The sequence below is a fragment of the Taurulus bubalis genome, assembly GCF_910589615.1.
Source record: "Taurulus bubalis genome assembly, chromosome: 2".
In the NCBI taxonomy this organism is placed as follows: Eukaryota; Metazoa; Chordata; class Actinopteri; order Perciformes; family Cottidae; genus Taurulus; species Taurulus bubalis.
Window position 1 is genome coordinate 9434316 of NC_136590.1, and position 18852 is coordinate 9453167.

Consider the following 18852-nt stretch of genomic DNA (forward strand, 5'->3'; position numbering starts at 1 on the left):
AACTATTTGATAAAGTTTAGATAAACGACTATAAAGGTTTGTTACAGGTACTTAATGAGATTTAGTAAGATGCTATACAGACACTGCTGATCTGAGTCACTCACAATCTCTTTCTGTGCCACTAATAAACAAATTAAGAACACAATCATGCAAATGTTAAGCTAAATTTAACCTAATTTGCCTTTTGGCCACTGGACTCCTTCAGTGATCCTCAGCAATCCACAGAGCCCAGTTTGGTCACCACTGCCTGGTGGTATTAGATTAAATGCAGCAGCTATTCCCCACATTTATTTCATATTGTTTAATTGAGTTACAATTGTTGAGCTGCTTACAAATATTTAAAAAAAGACAGTGAAGTAATGAAACCAAGTAAGCAGAAATAAATGATTAGTGCAGGATCTAATCGTTCCTTTAAGTCTTTCACCCTCCTCTCTCCTCCTCTCTCCTCCCCTCTCTCCTCTCCTCTCCTCTCTCTCCTCTCCTCTCCTCTCTCCTCCTCTCCCCCTCTTTCGCTTTCTCATTTCTATTCAGTCTGTTGAAGCGGCAGCAGCAGCAGCAGCAGTCGTGTATGAGGATCCTTGGCAAGAGGACAGCAGCAGCAGCATAGGAGATACATCCCAGAGCAACATGGTCGTTTTAAGAGTCGTCGCTTGCCTGAGCCTGCTGGTGGGCTTCTCGCTCCAGGTGGACGTGAAAAGTGGGAAAGAGGCAGGAAAAGCCGGGAATTTCATGGAAGATGAGCAATGGCTGTCAACCATCTCCCAGTACGGGCGTAAGATGAAACACTGGAATCGCTTCAGAGACGTGAGTGGTGTGTTTAGTGTGATTACACAGGCGTGTTTGTCCTTCCTTATCTCGCGCTGCTTGAGATGCTGTCCGTGGAGGTGACGCGGCTTGTTTGCTCAGGTGATTTTGCGCACAGCTGACTGCCGCTCACTGAAGTGCACACACGCACACGCACACGCACGCAGTGTTTGCAGTTTGTGGTGCAGAAATACTTCAAAAGATGGAGATATCACACAGGATAGTATGTTACGGTATAGTGGGAGAGAATACGCATATACCTTGTGTCTCATGGAATTATTGATAAAAAAAAACGTTCTTCTCTTTTTCTTTGGCAAGGTGCCTCCTTTTCTCATAACATTCCATCAGCTGGCTGGCATGCCAAGCAGGCTGCTATTTCATAATGCATTTTCATGATAGTATAGACACTTTTATCTATATATGTATGAACCTTCTTATTCAAGAGTGAATCAAATGCAACTCAGAGGAAATATATCACATTGACCAAGTCTTTCCAAGCTCCTTCTAGGTAACTGATATTCTGAACAGCATCTGTATTCACTGATCAATACCCATTGATCAGCAATATTGCACACACATATAGTGCTCACAGCAGCATAATGTGAGGTGATTATTCCTTCAATCACAAATTTCAAGATTAAAGGAACAAACAGTTTATTCTCACGTGACTCTGTTTGTTGTCTTTACCCAAGACTATTCATTTATCAAATTACAAACAGTGTGAATCTCCCTCTGACCTTACCCAAAACACATATTATGAAAAGCATTTCTTGATATGTATTAATCAAGAATACAACCAGAGGAAAATAGTCTTTACCAGCTGCGACAGCGTGTGACTGGTATTGTTTTCACCTGTGTGTGTGTGTGTGTGTGTGTGTGTGTGTGTGTGTGTGTGTGTGTGTGTGTGTGTGTGTGTTTGTGTGTGATTATGGCAGGAGGTGGTCCTTGAGACACCTACTGCAGGAACTAGCACAAAGGCGGTTTTGAGTACTTTGTCAGGTGTTTATATGGAGAGATAGTGTCACAACTGTGCAAGATGCTATCACAAAACTTTACAGGTGTGCAGTCGAGATCAAAATGGAGGTTTGAAAGTTCGAAAGATTGGTTTGATTCGAGCAAGGACACCATAGGGTTAAGGGGCCTCTGGGCTTTGGCGTCATGTGATCCCATAGAAGATGATCTCTGGTTAAGTAATTTAATTGTTTGAGAGAAACAACAAACAATGAGATTTTATGACGTTTAACCAACCAGTCCGCTCATTTTAGGGGTGGGTGACAGTAGATTTGAAAGAAATGCAATTGAGATACTATTAGTGGATCAAATAACCAGATGGGAGCGTTTGTTTTTGGTAAATCCACCAAATGAAATATCTGATAAAGCAAGGATACTGCGACCAGTGGTCTGATACAAACAGAGATATCACAGGAATATCTACCTCAGAACAACAGTGTGCAATTAAACTGTTAATGCTGGTGATTGTCTTCCATTTAATGCTATGGGGTTATGGGTTATGCTTATCTTGATTTAACCGTTGACGATTGGGTGGAATGATAATGGCTGGATGTATGTCATATGAGCGTGTGTGGAGTATTGTACCATATATATATATATACGTTTTTCTGCCTAATTTCGATACCTCAATTCAGTACATTTGATACAAATTCTCCCTTTTTTTACCAGAATTTGATATGATATTTGACACAGAAACTCTTTCTAATTGTACTGAAGCTAACACTGATGTTGTACATTGGTTTGGTGCATCTCCTCGCATGGTACACACACGTTTATTACCTTATAACTGGTCATAATCGAGGAATAAACATTGATTCAAGTATTTTGTTGGCCCTCACTGATGTAAATGTAGTGCCAGATTTTATATCGTCATGCCTCGCCATGCCTCTCTCATTCGAAACACAACCAGCAGGAGATCCACGGTGAGATGGAGAGACTGTGAGCTTGGTGAAGGGTCATTAGGTTATTGTATCGGGTGTGTGGCACCTCGCTGGTATCATAAGGCAGGAATGAGGATGTGAAGGATGTCGGAGGAGGAGTTGGTTAGCAATCATCCTCAGATCCAAGCCTCCGCCGCGACAAGCAGACGGATTGTTTGATCTCATTGCTGAGAAATATCACCTCAGATAGATAGTCTTATCAACGTCGGCCAGGCAGTAGCTGCATTACCTTTCACCGTGCTCGGTAGCATGCAGGAATCCGCCCCGCTCCCCTGGACTCCCCGGGGGCGCAGAAAGCTTGTGGGTGAATTTGTTATTAAATTGCATATTTCTGTTGTCGTGAACATTTGCATACTTTCTTGGCTAGTTTTTTGGAGTGGTTTGCCTCGCCTGTCTAATTGGATTGGTGCGACAGGGGAATAACTGGGAGGGATGGTGCCTTTCTGTGGGACTTTTGGCGGCATATTTGGGGCATGCACCAACACTGTCCTGAGAAGCTTTGGTTGAAATAGCTAGAGGTTGGGTGCTTTGAATTTAGTTGCGTCTGAATTCTGGATTTGACACATGCAAAATGTTGGAGGAAATCTTCACCTTATATAATTCACAATCCCCTCAAAAAGTTATTAAATGGTGCAGCTTAGTGACACAAGTGCTTCTAATGTTGGGGGAATGGTGCTAATCACAGGGGCCCACAGCTAAACGGGGCTCACAAAATATATGGCAGGATTATAATACATGCTGTGCAAGGATGCTGTGTGTACTGTGTATACCGTGTCTGTCAGGACTTCATAATTGATTATTAGTTTATAAATTTTCAGAAAATTGTTAAAAGGCTGATTCTTGATTGTTAAACGGATTAAATCGAATAACCAACTTATCATTCTACCACTCGTTCATCCCTCTGACTTTTTCTTGTTTTACAACTTTTTATCCCAGAGGATTAATTAGTCATTTTCACAAGTGATCATTAGAGAAAGTCTCTTAAATGTCAAAGTAAAAAACAAATCTGTTCATCAGTTTAATTTAAGTTTAATTAATGTGCTGTAATGTAAACTTGTGAAACCATTAAAGATGAAAAAATCACAGTGGGGGGTGGGTACTTTTTTGTATCTACTGTGTGTGTGCGTGTGTGTGTGTGCGTGCGTGTGCGTGTGTGCGTGTGTGCGTGTGCGTGTGCGTGTGTGTGAGTGTGTGTGTGTGTGTGTGCGTGCGTGCGTAGTGGTATGTAGTCGAGACCGCGAAGGCAATGAAATATTCTAGTTCTCAACCAGTGGGCATCAGAGCGCCATCTAGTGGGCCACGGCGGTACTGGTTGGATTAAATTATATATATATATATATATATACATATATATATTTATATTCATTTATAAAGCTGGTTATTTTTATATCATGTGCTTAAGAATTCACATGATACATAAAAAACATAACATTAAAATGCATATAGTTTCAAGGGCCAGTTACTTTTGAATATCATCAACCCAATTACGACACATTGTGAGTTGGAGACAAACGTGTTTTTGAATGACAGGAAGTGATGCTGAGCCCAAAGTGAAGTCAAATGAGGCGCCAAAAGCAGAGACGCTTGACGTTACACGCTCGCTGAGGGTAAGCAGAATATGCATTTTAGCCATTAGCATTACAGATGGCAGTGACTTGACATATGTTTACTACAAAGTTTATGTTTTATCATTTTTCCTCATGTTTTTTTTCTTATTATTGGGAAGGTGGTTTTCAGATTTTTTTTTAACAGTCAGGGGTGAGACATGAGTTACACATGGTTGAGATCTCCTGCGCTAAGGTAACGTTATTGCGTTTTATTTTATTTCATCATTTTCTGATTGGTTATCTGTTTATTTCAATGCTGAATAAATATTTTAGCATTTAGGAAAATGTGCCATGACAAGATCAATACCACTCTAGTGTATGTGAGCTAAATATGGAGCTAACAATAGCTAAATTAGAGCTAGCAGCCGATTAGCTTATAGGCCTGATAATAGCCTCGCATCGTCTCAACAGAAATGTATTTAAACATGTGAAGTACCGTACATATTTCTCATTCACTAGGCTCGACACTATAGGTGTGTCTATTCTGTGCTGCACCGGGCAGTGAGATACACCATCTGAAATGGAAAGGGGTTTTATTTATTTACTAGCTGTCTTGGCAAACAGGTGGTGTGAAAACAGCAAGCATATTGATAGGGCATCTCCAAAAAACACACACCATGTGGGCATTATATAAGCAGTGGTGGCAGTTGGATTGAGCTGACTGGTGTTTTAATTGGGCCAGTGCACATATATGATTATCTAGGGGAGGCATAATGAGGAAACAGGGAAAGGAAGAATAATAAAACAAACAGCTGCACAGGCAGGAGGTGTCGGGGTAATCCACAGCAGGCTACAGGCTGTTGTACAAGCTCCATTATGACAGGCATCAATGTCGAAGCTGTAATCACTGCAAATGTCAACGCATCAGATCTCCCAGTGTAGATGTCCCCCGACGTTTTATGTTTGCACAGAATTTACCTCCTCAAAGCAGGCCAAGAAGTTACAAATGTCCCCAAATTAAGCTCGGCTGTAATTAGTTGATTGCATCTTTCTGAATCAGCTCATCAGTTAAAACACTTCTGTGACTGCTTGATGTATTTATTTTCTTTGTTTTTGTCCCAACACAAGTTCCACTTTGCATTCTGGTGCGTTCGGGTGGATCTTCTCAGCGGGGACTCATGTGAACAATACTGCGCTGTTCATTCATGGCCAAATTCACCCATCTCTCTCAGCAATGCAGAGAGGAGACTCATTAAGGAGCTGTGCAGACTTCAAACCGTCTACAGAGGACTGTTTAAGGTCTGCACCTGCTCTACTGCCTGCTTCATTTTTAATGAAGGAAAATTGCTACGTCTTTCTCAGGTAAATGGCTGCTCAGCTCCTTCGTTTCTTAAGAGCAGCACAGAGTACATCATCGTTGGTCTTTTTGGTACTCACCATTTGATTTAATGCAATTAGATTACAATGAGAGGTTCCTTCAATTTTTTACCAAAGCCTCTGTATGACAAAATCTACATCCTCAATATTTATGAAGCCAAATATGCCATGCTAGCAGCTCTGTATGGTTGTACTTATGCATATCGGTCTTTTTTCTTAAAAAAAAAAGAATAAAAAGAAAGTTCCTAGAAATGAAGATGACGCCTTAAGATTGCAAGTTACTAATGTACAATGATGTAACAGAAAAAAAGCAGCAAATCCTCATGTTGAGTAAGCTATAGTGGACTATTGAGTCCTTAACTTTATTCTCTGTTAATTGAGTAATCATTTGAGCACACTTCAGTCACGGTAGCGTGTAACACAAGACCTTTATATGGCAGCACATATAAGACAGCAAGCAGGTTGGAAGAACTAATTGAGCTCTAATAAGCAACCTGATGTTTCATCCAGCGTCAGAGTCATTACTTATCCCTGCTGCTGGGACTGGGATGATGGCGATGGCCTGGTCACTGATCCTACATCAACGCAGCTCCTCTGTGAGAGCTCCTAGAAAAATACAAGAGCAGGGTTCACTCGGTTTTTCTGCTGAACATAATTCTGTTGTATCCACAGTGACACTGAGCTCCTTTACTTCGCTCAAAGACGCACTACCAGCTGTGGGTTTTTGTGCTCCTGTCATCAACCTCAGCCATTTATTAGCCTCCCACAGGATTTATACTTCAACACTGAGAATGTATTCTTTAAATCCCGGGTGATCATGGGAAGTGATAGTCCGGAATTCGATGAGGTATAATTAAAAAGTATTTAATAAAAGGTTCATCACAAAAACAGCGTATGCATTCTCGCTTGAGGCCCTCTCTTGCTCACAGATTCACAGTCTGTCCCCCAGTTACCTGCCGCCTCTGTGGTTCAAGAGAGCCCCTTCCAGTCTCTCGTGTTAGTTTATCTCATACATTCACATAGCTACATAAGACCCTTCCATTGGTTAGTTCTATTACTACACACCTTTTCGTGCCTTTTTACTCATTCATTCGCCTACAGATTCAGGGCCGGCACTATTCTTCTTCTTTTTCTCCAGAAAAAAGGGTCGATTCTATCATCGCAAAAGTAAATGTTCAGCGCCGCCACCTCAGGCGAACAAGAGAACTACACTTCCTTCTACTAAAACAGTACCCTGGCATCCACATGCACTATGCAAATGTTGTTTTAAACTCCGTTCACACATTAATCATTAATAAAAACAGTGACCTTCATATGCAGACAATTACACAATCTTCAAAATAATATCCCTTATTAATTATCATATTTCATGCATTGTAATTTACACAAACAATAATTTATATAGATGTGCAAGTCCAAATGTGACAAACAAAGTTTAAAAAACCCTTCAACACTAACAGCCTGTGTAATTACGGATATGAAATATTAGAACAAAAAATAGAGCAAGAGAACAGTGCGCAATTGTAAAAATACCATAATGAAACCTTTTTCCAATTAAAATTGAATGGCAATGTGTGGGTTTAAAATGAAGACGGTAGAAACCATAACAGTTAAATGAGCTAATAGTTATCTGTTTTTCCTCTGAAGATCACCCGATCAAGTCAACTGTGGAAATCTGCTAGTTGCACACTAATGAGATCAAAATGGCAGAAGTGGTGGAAGAGACGATTTCTTGTCCCATCGTCATTACCATGCACATCTTTTACTGGAGGTGAATGTCAGTGGAAACAGAGAAGAAAGGAGATCCTGTTGGCTTGTCAATGCAAATGTAGGTGATTCCTAGTTAAGAGGAGAGGCTGTTTCGTGGCGTTGTTCCTGTTGAAGAGCTCTACTCGCAAAAATACGCCAAAGAAACACTGAGAGAAGCTCAGCAGCTACCTTGAACAGCAAGAACGCTTCTTCATCTGAATGTTCCACAGCTTGTCCAGTAGGAGGAAGCTCCTTGTTGTGATAGTACTGTGCGTGTAGATTCATGTGTTTAATAGTGGAGCCTGGCTGCACCTCGCACTCCAGTAGCAATGACGGCCTGAATTCCATCATATTTAGCCGTTAACTTCTCTGTGAGTTGCTGAAATGTCGGGCTGAATAATTAGCTGTTCGAAGACTCCTCTTCTGGCTCTATTGTTCATGCATTATTTATAGTGGCATCTGCCTGAGAGTTGTGTCTGTACTGGTGAGACTCCTCTATGTCTTGCTGCAGGCAGAGCGATAAATGCTGCCACTCTGCTGCTGAGTCGGTCTTCATTCATGGCTGTAATGGTGGCACATCCAATAATCAATCAATGATCCAGCTTTTTAGCAAGCAAACAGAGCTATATCATCGCTTACGATGAGTCAATAAAGGAAACTGATAAGAGCATTAGGTTTTTATTGTTTACTGCAACGCCTTTCGCTTCTGCCAGAGTGGTTCTCGGCTTCCTGGGTTCAATGAATACACAAGTGTCACAGAAATGAAAAATCTAGACAATAACACAGTTGTGATTGCGTAAAAGTACGAGAACTAAGAAATAAGACCAAGAGTCTAGTCATGCTTAACTGCAGATGTTTAGCAGGTATGCTTACCATGTTCACCATCTTAGTTAGCATGTTAACATTTGCTTATTACCATATAACACAAAGTGCAGCTGAGGGAGGACCAAAATTATTACAATTGAGCAAAAATACAAATTTCAACTTCATGGTGGCACCAGAAGAAAAATCAGGGGATCATCGGCGTTTGCAGAACTGATCATCTGGGCACTATGCATGCCTGTAGCAAATGTCATGTCAAGCCATCAAAAGGTTGAGATATTTCCAACATGTCCATCCCTGGATTCACGGGAATAAAAATATATGAAAATATCATTAACAGACTTCAGGATCTAGATAGATTTATGATCGATTGATCATGATAAGAAACCCAGCCATATTTATTGTCACCTGGAAATGCATCTGCCCCTTGACGATGACACCCCTATCTGTTTACAGCAATGACCTTTAGTGTTATCTCTCACAGACCCAAGGCAGACACCTTATAGTTTATCCTTCCATGAGTAAACACTTCAGAACTTGCAATTATGTCAGTGGAAATGATTGAACCTGAAGAAAAAAACCTGCAAATATATCTGTGCATTTATCAGCCAGGTGGAAATATTAGACTGCAGAAAAGTGCTGTCCTCAATATATTCAGACCTGCCTCGGGTGTTTTTAGGTGTTTTTGATAGATGTATGTTTGGTGCCACCATCATGGCAACCGAGCGGCGCTAAAGACACGGCCATATACCGTTTATGTTCAGTAACAATAGGTGTAGTAATGCAAGGTGCTCAGGTTCAACCTGGCATTGATGTATTCTTTGCTTGAGGCCACAAATCACTCACTGTTAAAAGAGCAGGGCAAGTACTGTACAATTAGGCCAGGCGGTTACAAAAACTTTGAGGACACGCTCTTGCCTGGGGAGAATCGGCCTCTACTGCCGTCTTCTGTGTGTTTGATTTTGAAGTTGGACGAGACATACGCTCGTTCGCCTTTGGCTCGACTGTCCCAGAGCTGCATATGAAAGAGCAGGGAGAGCTGAGCCTCCTCTCTGTATTAACTAACAGACCAAGAGGGAGGATTCAAGGACATGGTTGGAAGGGCCTGAGATGCTGTCTGCGTTAAAGCTGTATTTAGTATGTGTGGCATTGTGTCAGATACATTTGTTGTTTGTGCGTGTGTGTGTATGTGGCAGAGAGACGCAGACTGTTAATTTGTCGAGTTGGCAGAGTAATGGATGGCACAAAGTCATATTGAAATGACCTTAATCAAGCTAATCATATATACTAGGATAGGGTGCAGAGCAAAAGCGCTATTATCTTTTTTCTCAGTTGAAAGAACCCGACAGAATCTCATTTGTGTGTGATGTAGTCCTTCCTAAAGCCATATAATGTGCCATCTCAATGTGGCTCCCTGTTTGACTGTAATATCTCGCTGCCACTGCGGGAGATTAGTATTATCAGCAGCCACAACAACCCAATTTGTTCTCATTGCCATGGCAGACGGGGGGAATTAAATGTAATCAGCCAGCTAGCATATTTAACTTAGCTACCCCTGTGAGCTGTCTCATGCAGATCCCTGCGGTATTTTAACCGGGATGGTTATCATCATTATCTTTTCTTAACTATGCTGCTGGTCTCTAAACTCACATGTCTGACAGTTGTAAAAGAGCTCTGTATCGTGAATGGACTTATTATTGGAGTCTAATTAATTTAAACAGCAGGCATAGCTGTGTAAATTTTGGAAACAGCAATGATAATTGCAGGCGCAGATAAATGGTGGTAAAATGATATTGTAATCATAATGTTTGGAGATTTGCTGAACGCACATGCTGACAGTGCACTACAGCACGCTTAAATGATTGCACAGCGGCTCAGTACGAAAAAAAAAATTACGCAGGCTTTTGGCTGTTAAAGCTCCGTCAGTTTATGGAAAAGACAGGTGGTGTTATTTAGTATTTTTCTCAATGTTAGCAAAAACCAAGAAAAGACCAAAACCAACAACGTGTTCGTTCATCTCCTAATATTTACAGACTCATTTATTTTCTGTGGCACTCTGAGTTTGTGATAGAGAGTTTCATAATAAAGGTAACACTTGTGAGAGTTCTACAGGTGTAACATCAGATTATATATGTGTTACTTAATCAAAATAAACAAAGATGGAACACAATATAAAATATGGCATTTTTGCCAACAAAATTGCACACTTTTAGAGTGAATATCCCTTCAGAATGACGCAGTTGCAGCTTAAACCTCTTACAGACCACATCACAGCATGAACATTATCTGTGCAAAGAGAGAAAATAAATTGAAGCACATAGCGAAGTTGGAGAGCTTTTAGAGACGTGTAGGCAGAATCTTCAAATTTGCCGTTTGGGTACAATCTTTGCCATTTGAAGTTTTTTCTCAAATCGAGTCAAGTAACAAAATTTGATCAAAAAATGTCTTACTATAGCACAGTGGTTCTCAAACTTTTTCTGTCACGCCCCACTTTGGAGAAAAATGTTCGGGCCCCACCGCCCCAACAAAATTGTAACAAAATGGTCCAACTTTTTGTGACTCCTCCATCCGTGCTTTTTCAAATAATAGAATAAAGAAAATTGCAATCCCTTTCAAGTAAACCAGATTGCTCCATCAGACAAAAACTAATAACATATGTGAAATCACTTTGTTAGAACATTGCAAATAAAGTTCTATCTGTGCAAAAAATAACTAATATTTGGCAAAAAAAATACTTATTGTTTGTAGATTTGATATGGCCTCTCTCAATTCATGCTCAATGTTGAGCTTAGATTGTTATTCTATTTTGAGAGACGCAACAGCAGAAAAGCCGATCTCACGGAGATCTCACAGAGGCTTTTAGCAAAACGGCAAGAATCCTTGAGTCGCGCATGCGCAAGCGCAAGCGGTTAACGGCGTAACGGAAACATATCCATGAAATTACAGGCATTTTGCCATGTATTTATTAATGACGGGTTATGTCCGTGTACTTTGTGTTTTATGTACAGTTATCATGTTCATGGGGAGTGTGTTCGTTCTGAAACCACAAGGTAGCGGTTCATCCCTGTTCTCCCCATAGTTTCATGTTGAAGTGTCCCTGAGCAAGACACTGAAGCCCCAGTGCTTCACAGCAGCTCACTGCTCCTTAATTACTAAGGAGGGGTGAAATGCAGAGAATAATGTCCCCACTGTGGGATTAATAAAGGATTATATAAAATACAATAAATTCTAAACAAAAATTTTAATAAATGGTGTAATTTTTATAATTTTTAAAATTATAAAAATGTACCTGCGTGCCCCACTAGAGGGCCGCGCCCCACAGTTTGAGAACCACTGCTATAGCAACAGAACATACATAAAACATGCACAATGACAGTGACATTTGTAAAACAAAGTGCGCAATCGCTGTCATTTTAGAGTTTTCACAGTTTACCGCAGATTCAATTAAGATTCCTAAAAAGAAGTAAACTTGAATCTGCTCTTAAAATGTCTGTTTAATACCTAACATTTTCTAAATCAATCACAGCTCTGTAATAACTAATTCATAAAGCTAGCTTGTTTTTCAAGTAGTAAAACCTGCAAGGTTTTTCTCTCCGGGGAAACAAAGTCCGTTTGTTAAGAGTCTATCGGAGTGGAATTTATTTTCTTTGCCTCCACTACATTCAATATTGATTTAGGTCATTCATTTATTTATGTACGCTGATAACTATTTGTGTTTGCAGATCAATACTGATGAGTCTAGCTATACTACAAAGTGAAAAAGCACACTGGAATCAGGTATTGCTGTTTCTGTGGACTCACATGCTTCAATTTGTCTTATTATGTGTTTTTACTGCTAATATTGTATGCAGAAGCCGCATGGCTCAGCACAGTAAAGACAGCCCTGCATAAGCTGAGAGCTCCCTGGGGCATCTCTGTGGAGCTCAACCTGAAGGCTTCCCTCCTCTCTTTCTGCTTCTTTTGTTTTGCAAATGGAGGGGTGGGGGAGCGATAAGATGCTGCAGAGACTCAGCCGTTCCAGGGTTCTGCTTGGCTCAGCAGTGGGGTTCAACAGAATCCATTTTTCTGCATCCGCGCCGTCCTTCTCCTCTCCAATTACTGCATCTCTCAGAGCATGCAATGCCTTGGTTCAACTATGGAGGCTGCTGCAGCAAAGCCAGCCCGGCCGCTGTTTGATGTGTCACTTTATCCGTGATTTGGAGACCACTGCTAACGGGCTCCTGAGAAAGGAAAAGGTTCATTACTGTGATGCAACTTCCTGAAATGTGGTCTTATTAGCCGAAGGCAGCAGCTCAGAAGAAAAGCCTCTTTTATGTTTTTAAGACTCTTGTTTCATGTTGCAAAGAGACTCTTATGTTGTCAGTTATTTAAATCATGTGCGTTCTTAGGCAGGAGCCAAACTCCCCAGTCAGCCTGATTACTTCTGCATTTTGACGCAGTGCAAACGTTTCAGATGGATGCCCGTTTGACAGGTGGCTACTTCGTGGCTCGGGCAGAGAGACGTGCCCTCCGGTGTGCAGAGAGATGGCTGCAGAATGAGCTCCGTGCTCTACTGCATTGCAGGCAGGCGTCTTACCTTGTGAAACAACATGTGTTCTTTGCCTGCAGGCCCCCGAGCACAACCACTCAGATGATCAATTTGATCCAGCTCTGTGTTGCTGGGTTGCGACTTAATCCCATAATGCTCCAGTGTTTTGTTGCAATCGAGACACCCCCATTTTTCTCTGTGGGTTTCTTATTTTGGGTTCGGTAAACCGCGTGGGTTTCCTATTTTGTCATATACGCAGCGTGTAATCACCTTGAACAGTCTGTAATACGATCATTGATCATGTCGGTGTCTGTCAGAGTCAATATGGTGTCGAAAATCTTAGACCTGTCACGGTTCAATGAGAGTAAACGGAGGAGCTACAGATGTAGGAAGCTGGAGTTGGTATGTGGAATCAAAAGAGATGTGAAAATATGTTCCTACAGGATTTCTGCCTCATGTTCAAGGGAAAATGTTTTGCCACTCTAAAGCCAGTGGGTTCAGGTCGAAAGACACAGCATCATTTTGGAACACTCAAATGCATTTGTAAGTGGTTTCAATCTGTGGTGGGTCTGCACCATTAGTGTCTCTCCCATTTCTTCTGCCTTTTCAAAGACGGCGGGGTACAAACAGAGCGAGACATTACCTCCACATCTCAGGCCCCAGCAAGCTGAATCGGGGCGCCATAATGACATGTCAAAGGCGAGATGCACGCCCACTGCTCCCTGGTAACTACAGAGACACGGAGGCTGGAATGTAGATCCACGACAGCCTCCGCCTGTGTGCCCTTTAGCAGCAATTTATGGTAGGCAGGGAGACGTAGCTAATTCAGCTACATTAATCAGGCAAAGCACATCACTTGGCAAATGACTGGCCGGGGGAATGATGAGCTGACAATGTCCTGCCAGTCAGAGAGGCAGACACACCTCAGTGATCTGATAGGATGACACGGCCCGGGACCAGAGCGGAGCAATCAGCTGAGCCTGTCCCAGGTCTCCATTCATTTCTGACATGACCCGGATCACCAGTCTATCCATCAGCCTGTGTTCATCCAGTCGCTGCCAGAGTAAATGACTTCACGAAGCCAGATAAATGACAACTGGTGGAAATGCTAAATGTCCAGATCATCATTTAATCTCTGACTCATATCCTGCTGCTTAAGTGATGTCTTCACTGCAAATATTGTCCTTAGAATATCAACAAGGAATACTGTGGACGATGAATCATGCAGTTATTGCCCTGAGGGAGAGGAACTTCATCTGTTAAGCAGAACTTCTGAACTAAAGCAATCTGGGGGTTTAAAGACCTGTTTGCTGTTGGTCCTTTTTTACAAATCTGAGAATTTGAGACTGGAAACAACTAACTCGGCTTTATCAAAGGTAACCAAATGTTGTTTAGTTTGTCAATAAAAAAAAGTATAAAACTGTTGTTTTTGGATAGGGCCAGGTTATCTGTTTCCCCCTTAATTCTGTTTTTGTGCTTAGCTAAACTAGCCTGCAGCTACCGATGGCTTTATATGTATCGTACAGACATGAGTGGCATCATCCATCTTCTCGACTAACTCAGAAATCCTATAATGCAGGAGAACTTGTTGTTGAGGCTGTTTCAATCCATAGATAAGAATCAATGCACAAAAAACATGATCAGTCTGAATTAGATTATGAAATATGATGCTCTGTGATCAGAGAGGAGTTTATCATCATATCAGCTGCAGAGGAGATTACGCTGATCGTTATCTGATATATTATACTTGTGCGTTTGTGTGTGTGTGGAGGTGGTTGTGATGAAAATATAAAATGTCCCGTCCTTTCAAGAATTCTTTGACATCCACCTCGGTTTGATTTTGGATGTTTTCTCCATTTCCAGCGCTTTCTCTAAAGCAGCAAGAGGTGTGTGAGTTGAAGGTTAGAGTGAGGTTTGTGTGCGTTCGTGTCCTCTAGAAACCCAGACCGAACAGATCCCGTCACATTGCAGGGACAGATGAGCTGCAGTGACGGAGCGAGCGGTGTGCATGCATGTGATGGATCATTGCAGCAGGGCGAGGAGATGCAGATTTTCACTGTGACATTTCTTTCACTCCGTGAGCGTTTCTCCACCGAGCTGAAGGAAGGTCGTGCTCTGGCGGCTCTCAGCCCCACACTCAGAGTCCACTCGCGTCTCTTTGAATTTTCTGCTTGTTTTGTTTTGTCTCTTTGGAGATGGACACTCCCATCACTTTTCAATTGTTACTTTGCATTTCGCGTTTAAGAGATTTCAAGCATGCAGGGCATCATTTGCGATTTGCACTTGACCTCCAAGACTGCAAGCTGAATGGGCAAAAACTAAATTTAACCAATTCCAAGACCATTCTGGCTAGAAGTGGGACACACATAGCCGGAGTAAATCGGGGCAATATCTTCTCACAGATCGCCTCGTTCTCTTATGTGGGTCATATGATGCATCAGTATCAACTTGTGACTATTTCACTTCCCTACAGCAACTTTAAGATAATCATTAATATGTTTTCATTTGTGTATTCTGTATTCTATTCATTATTAGCTGTAACCTATTTTTATGCCGTCTGCCCTAACAAGACATTAGAGAAGTGTGTGATGAACCTGTGGAAACAAAAGGCTATCAAACTAAACGTTTTAGTATAATGCTCCTCGGAATTAATGATGAATAGATTGGAAAAAACATATCAAAGACTTGAAGTGTGGCTTTGATTTTTTACCCCTCTAATGACTTGACTTGGTCCAAAAGATCAAAACACCTCTGTTCAAATGCCGAAAATGATTGGTCATCCATCAAAAATATTGTCTTTGTTACGGTCTGGAGAGAGTTTCTCACATAACACACACTTTTTAACAATCTCTGTTCCGGCAAAACTTTTTTTGCTCATACAATTTTCACGATGCCTCTGCAAGTTGTTGACTCTTTCAACATGGATTCTGTCCATGAAAATGTTCACATTGCAGACGTTTGAAGTTACGTGAAGCATATTTCACCCAGTTCCGTATCCCTGGCATTTGTGTCTGTATTACATGATTCCAGCTTTCAGAGCCAACGCAGACAGTGAAGTTGCAATAGTGGATAAATATGTAACACTTCTGATGTTCATGCAGGGAACCAAACCTTCAATTCATGTTTGCAACCCTTTTATTAACCCTGATCATAACTTAACCATATTTTTTCATAACCAGAATCTCTCCCTAACCGTAGCCCGATATTGTAGAAAGGTTCAATTTCTAAACTTAATGTTGTTGAGTATGCAGGATTTTGCAGAATTTTCTTTCTCAACTTTCTTCCCTGTCCCTGTTCTTGTTTTTAATATGTTTTTTTTGGTATTCGATCCAGTTTTTCTGCTATTTTCAGACCAATACTGAGTATAGAATTGGAGCATCACTCCAATAGTTCGCACACTCCTTGCCCAACATGACACAGACATGCAGTTAAACGGTTTAAGACTTAACCCTTACGGCTGTCATGCAGAGCTGCGATGGGATGTGTATGAAGGCTTTGGTGTCAGTGCTCGGGATGGGGGTGTGTGCACGTGCGTTGCAGTGGGTGACGTTGGGGTTGGCTGGTTCAGGGTTATCTGTGGTATTTATGTCGCCAGCAGACGGGGCGCAGTCGAGGTGAGATAGATGTTAACTCGAAGGGGCGCAGTCAGGCTTGCGGCCAAGCGCTGTCAGCCTAATACCAGCGCGTGGTCCAGGAGGAGCAGTCGCAGCATCTGGATAGTCAAGCTCCATTAGCCTCCTCGCTCTGTTTTACACCGGCTGCGATACAGCGTTGTTGACAAATGGCAGAAGAGGTGGCGTGTGTGATATGATTCACATAACTCAGGGGACCTCCACCATGAATATCATACCCCCTTTACTCCCTGATCTGGCCCGTCCTCCCTCCCTCCCTATTGTCTGGGCCTGCTGTGAACTTTAGCAGCAGCCTGGCTGGGATTCAGTGGGACAGCATTAGCTCTCAACCTTGGTGAAGGACTAAATGCAGCCTCAGCCTGGTGTCCTTGCTGTCACACTGCTGCTGGGAGAAGATAAGCACTCAAGCCTTTAGGACACGCTGTAGGACTCCCACCGGCCCCTGCAGCACTGTGAGCTGGGTAATTGCAGAAGGAGTGCGAATAATTAATCAAGCAATCGTTACATCCGGCGGATGACATGCTACAGTCGTATCTTTGATGACGAAGGCGGTCGTTTTGTGGGATTCTAAAATATTTTACTTTTTTTTCCCAGTATTTGCAGAAGTCGATTCTATAGCTGATTTAAGGACTTAGCAATTATTGTCTCTCTTTACAGTATTGGTTCCTAATCTTAGTTGTCTTCTATATTCATGTTTCTTGATTACTGTAATACTTGTTTTATTTTTTATTTTATTTTCTCACATTCCTTTTATGCACAAATACACAAAAGCAAAATCCATGTATGTGAAAACTTACTCGGCAATACACCTGATTCTGGTTCTTTTTTAATTGCTTTGTCACCCTGAAAGTTCAGTGTTACAGCTATAGCCTATTAAATGCCATGTAAATATGCAGATATCTTTTCAGCAGGGTCGACCTTTAATCAAAGGATCGGTGGTTCGATCCTTGGCTCCGCTAGTACATGTCGATGTGTCCTTGAGCAAGACACTTAATCCCGATTTGTCCCCGCAGGCTGTTCCTGCGGTGTGTGAATGAGTAGGAAAGGTTAAATAGTCCTGATGGGCAGGTGGCACCTTGCATGGTAGCCCCTGCCATCAGTGTGTGAATGTGCGTGAATGAAGACAAGAAGTGTTAAAGCGCTTTGAATGGTCGGAAGACTAGAAGAGCGCTACATTTACCGTTTATATTACATATGACATATTTAAAGTTGATTATTCCTCTTCTCATATCACAGCGATCAAGCAGATTTTAAAGATAAAATAGTGATATTGCCTCTCGTTATGTTGCACCTGGACCTTTTCACTGCTGCAGAGAAAATAGTTAGCACTAAGAAACAGTCTCTGAGGTGAAGTCTAGACTCCTGCTGCAGCTCGGTGATGAATTCTTGCTTTAGCCTTTTAAAGCCTTCTGTTGGCTTTTTGGCTTGTCCTTGTGGGGCCTGTAAATTGTTCATAGTGATATATTAAGTAGACAAGTATGGCCGTGTGTGTGTGTAAGAATTAGGTTTATTTACTGGGTTGAGTTGCTGAAATAAACCATGCTGCGCTATATTTCTCTCAAAACACACCGGAGCATTGAATGATGAAACACACAGGCAGAGGCCGTGGTGGGTATTGATGTGTAATGCCCTTGGACCGAAGCCAAGACGGTGAAATGGAATGAAAGGAAAGCAGTCACTCCCCTGTTAACTCAAGGTTATACTTTACAGGAGTTATATCTGTCTGTGTTGTCAATGGTACGCTTAAGTAAATGCGCTTTATGCGTCTGCTGCAAACCATTAAAAAAAACACATCTAAATCACATCTGCCTGTTGACTTTGAAGATTCCCAACAATTTGCCTGTATTTTTACAAGGCGGATGCGGTATGTCATGGCTTATCCACAACTTCTGAGCTGGCAGGAGTCTGGCGTTTGGCAGTGGCTTGTAAACACAGCACAGAATGAGCCCTTAGCGATCGGGACCCCTGCCAGCTCACAGAAGTGGCAGCGGATCATCCTCGCTTAATAGTCTCTCATAATCCTCTGTGAATGTCTTATGTTGTCCCCCGAGAGGACCGAGACTAAGGCATGTATTTGCAATCAGCGTGCATTAAGGGCTGACAGTTTAACTGCTGCCATAACTGTAATAAACCAACCCACTGTTTGCATGCTGAATGGAAGCAAATTGAGAACTTTTAAGTGTTTTTTTCCCTCTCTGACAATGACTCTCTTTCTTTCTCCCCCACTGCTGCTTGTCATTGCCACAGGAAGTCGAGGTTAGTGTCTCTTTTGTTCATTTGTACAGTGGCTTTGTCTGTGTCAGTTTTGCCGACACCATTTGGCTGTACAGTAGGTGTCACCTTGGCTAAAGCACAACAAATACATATAATACAATGGCAAAAAGACAAAGGACGTTGGAGGCAATAACATGTATAGCATAAAGAACATAAAATCTACATCA

At 41.8% G+C, this 18852-nt stretch overlaps 1 protein-coding gene across 1 annotated transcript in view; it reads left to right on the top strand.

Annotated features, from left to right (window-relative positions):
- Positions 1 to 627: 627 nt before the first annotated feature.
- LOC306732864 (testican-2) overlaps positions 628 to 18852 on the top strand; it is a gene marked incomplete at both ends in the record, with an annotated part of 36833 nt that continues 18608 nt past the window's right edge. The window contains one exon of the mRNA XM_079214038.1: positions 628 to 804. Coding sequence (XP_079070164.1) covers positions 628 to 804 — 177 coding nt within the window. The remainder of the gene's footprint in view (positions 805 to 18852) is intronic.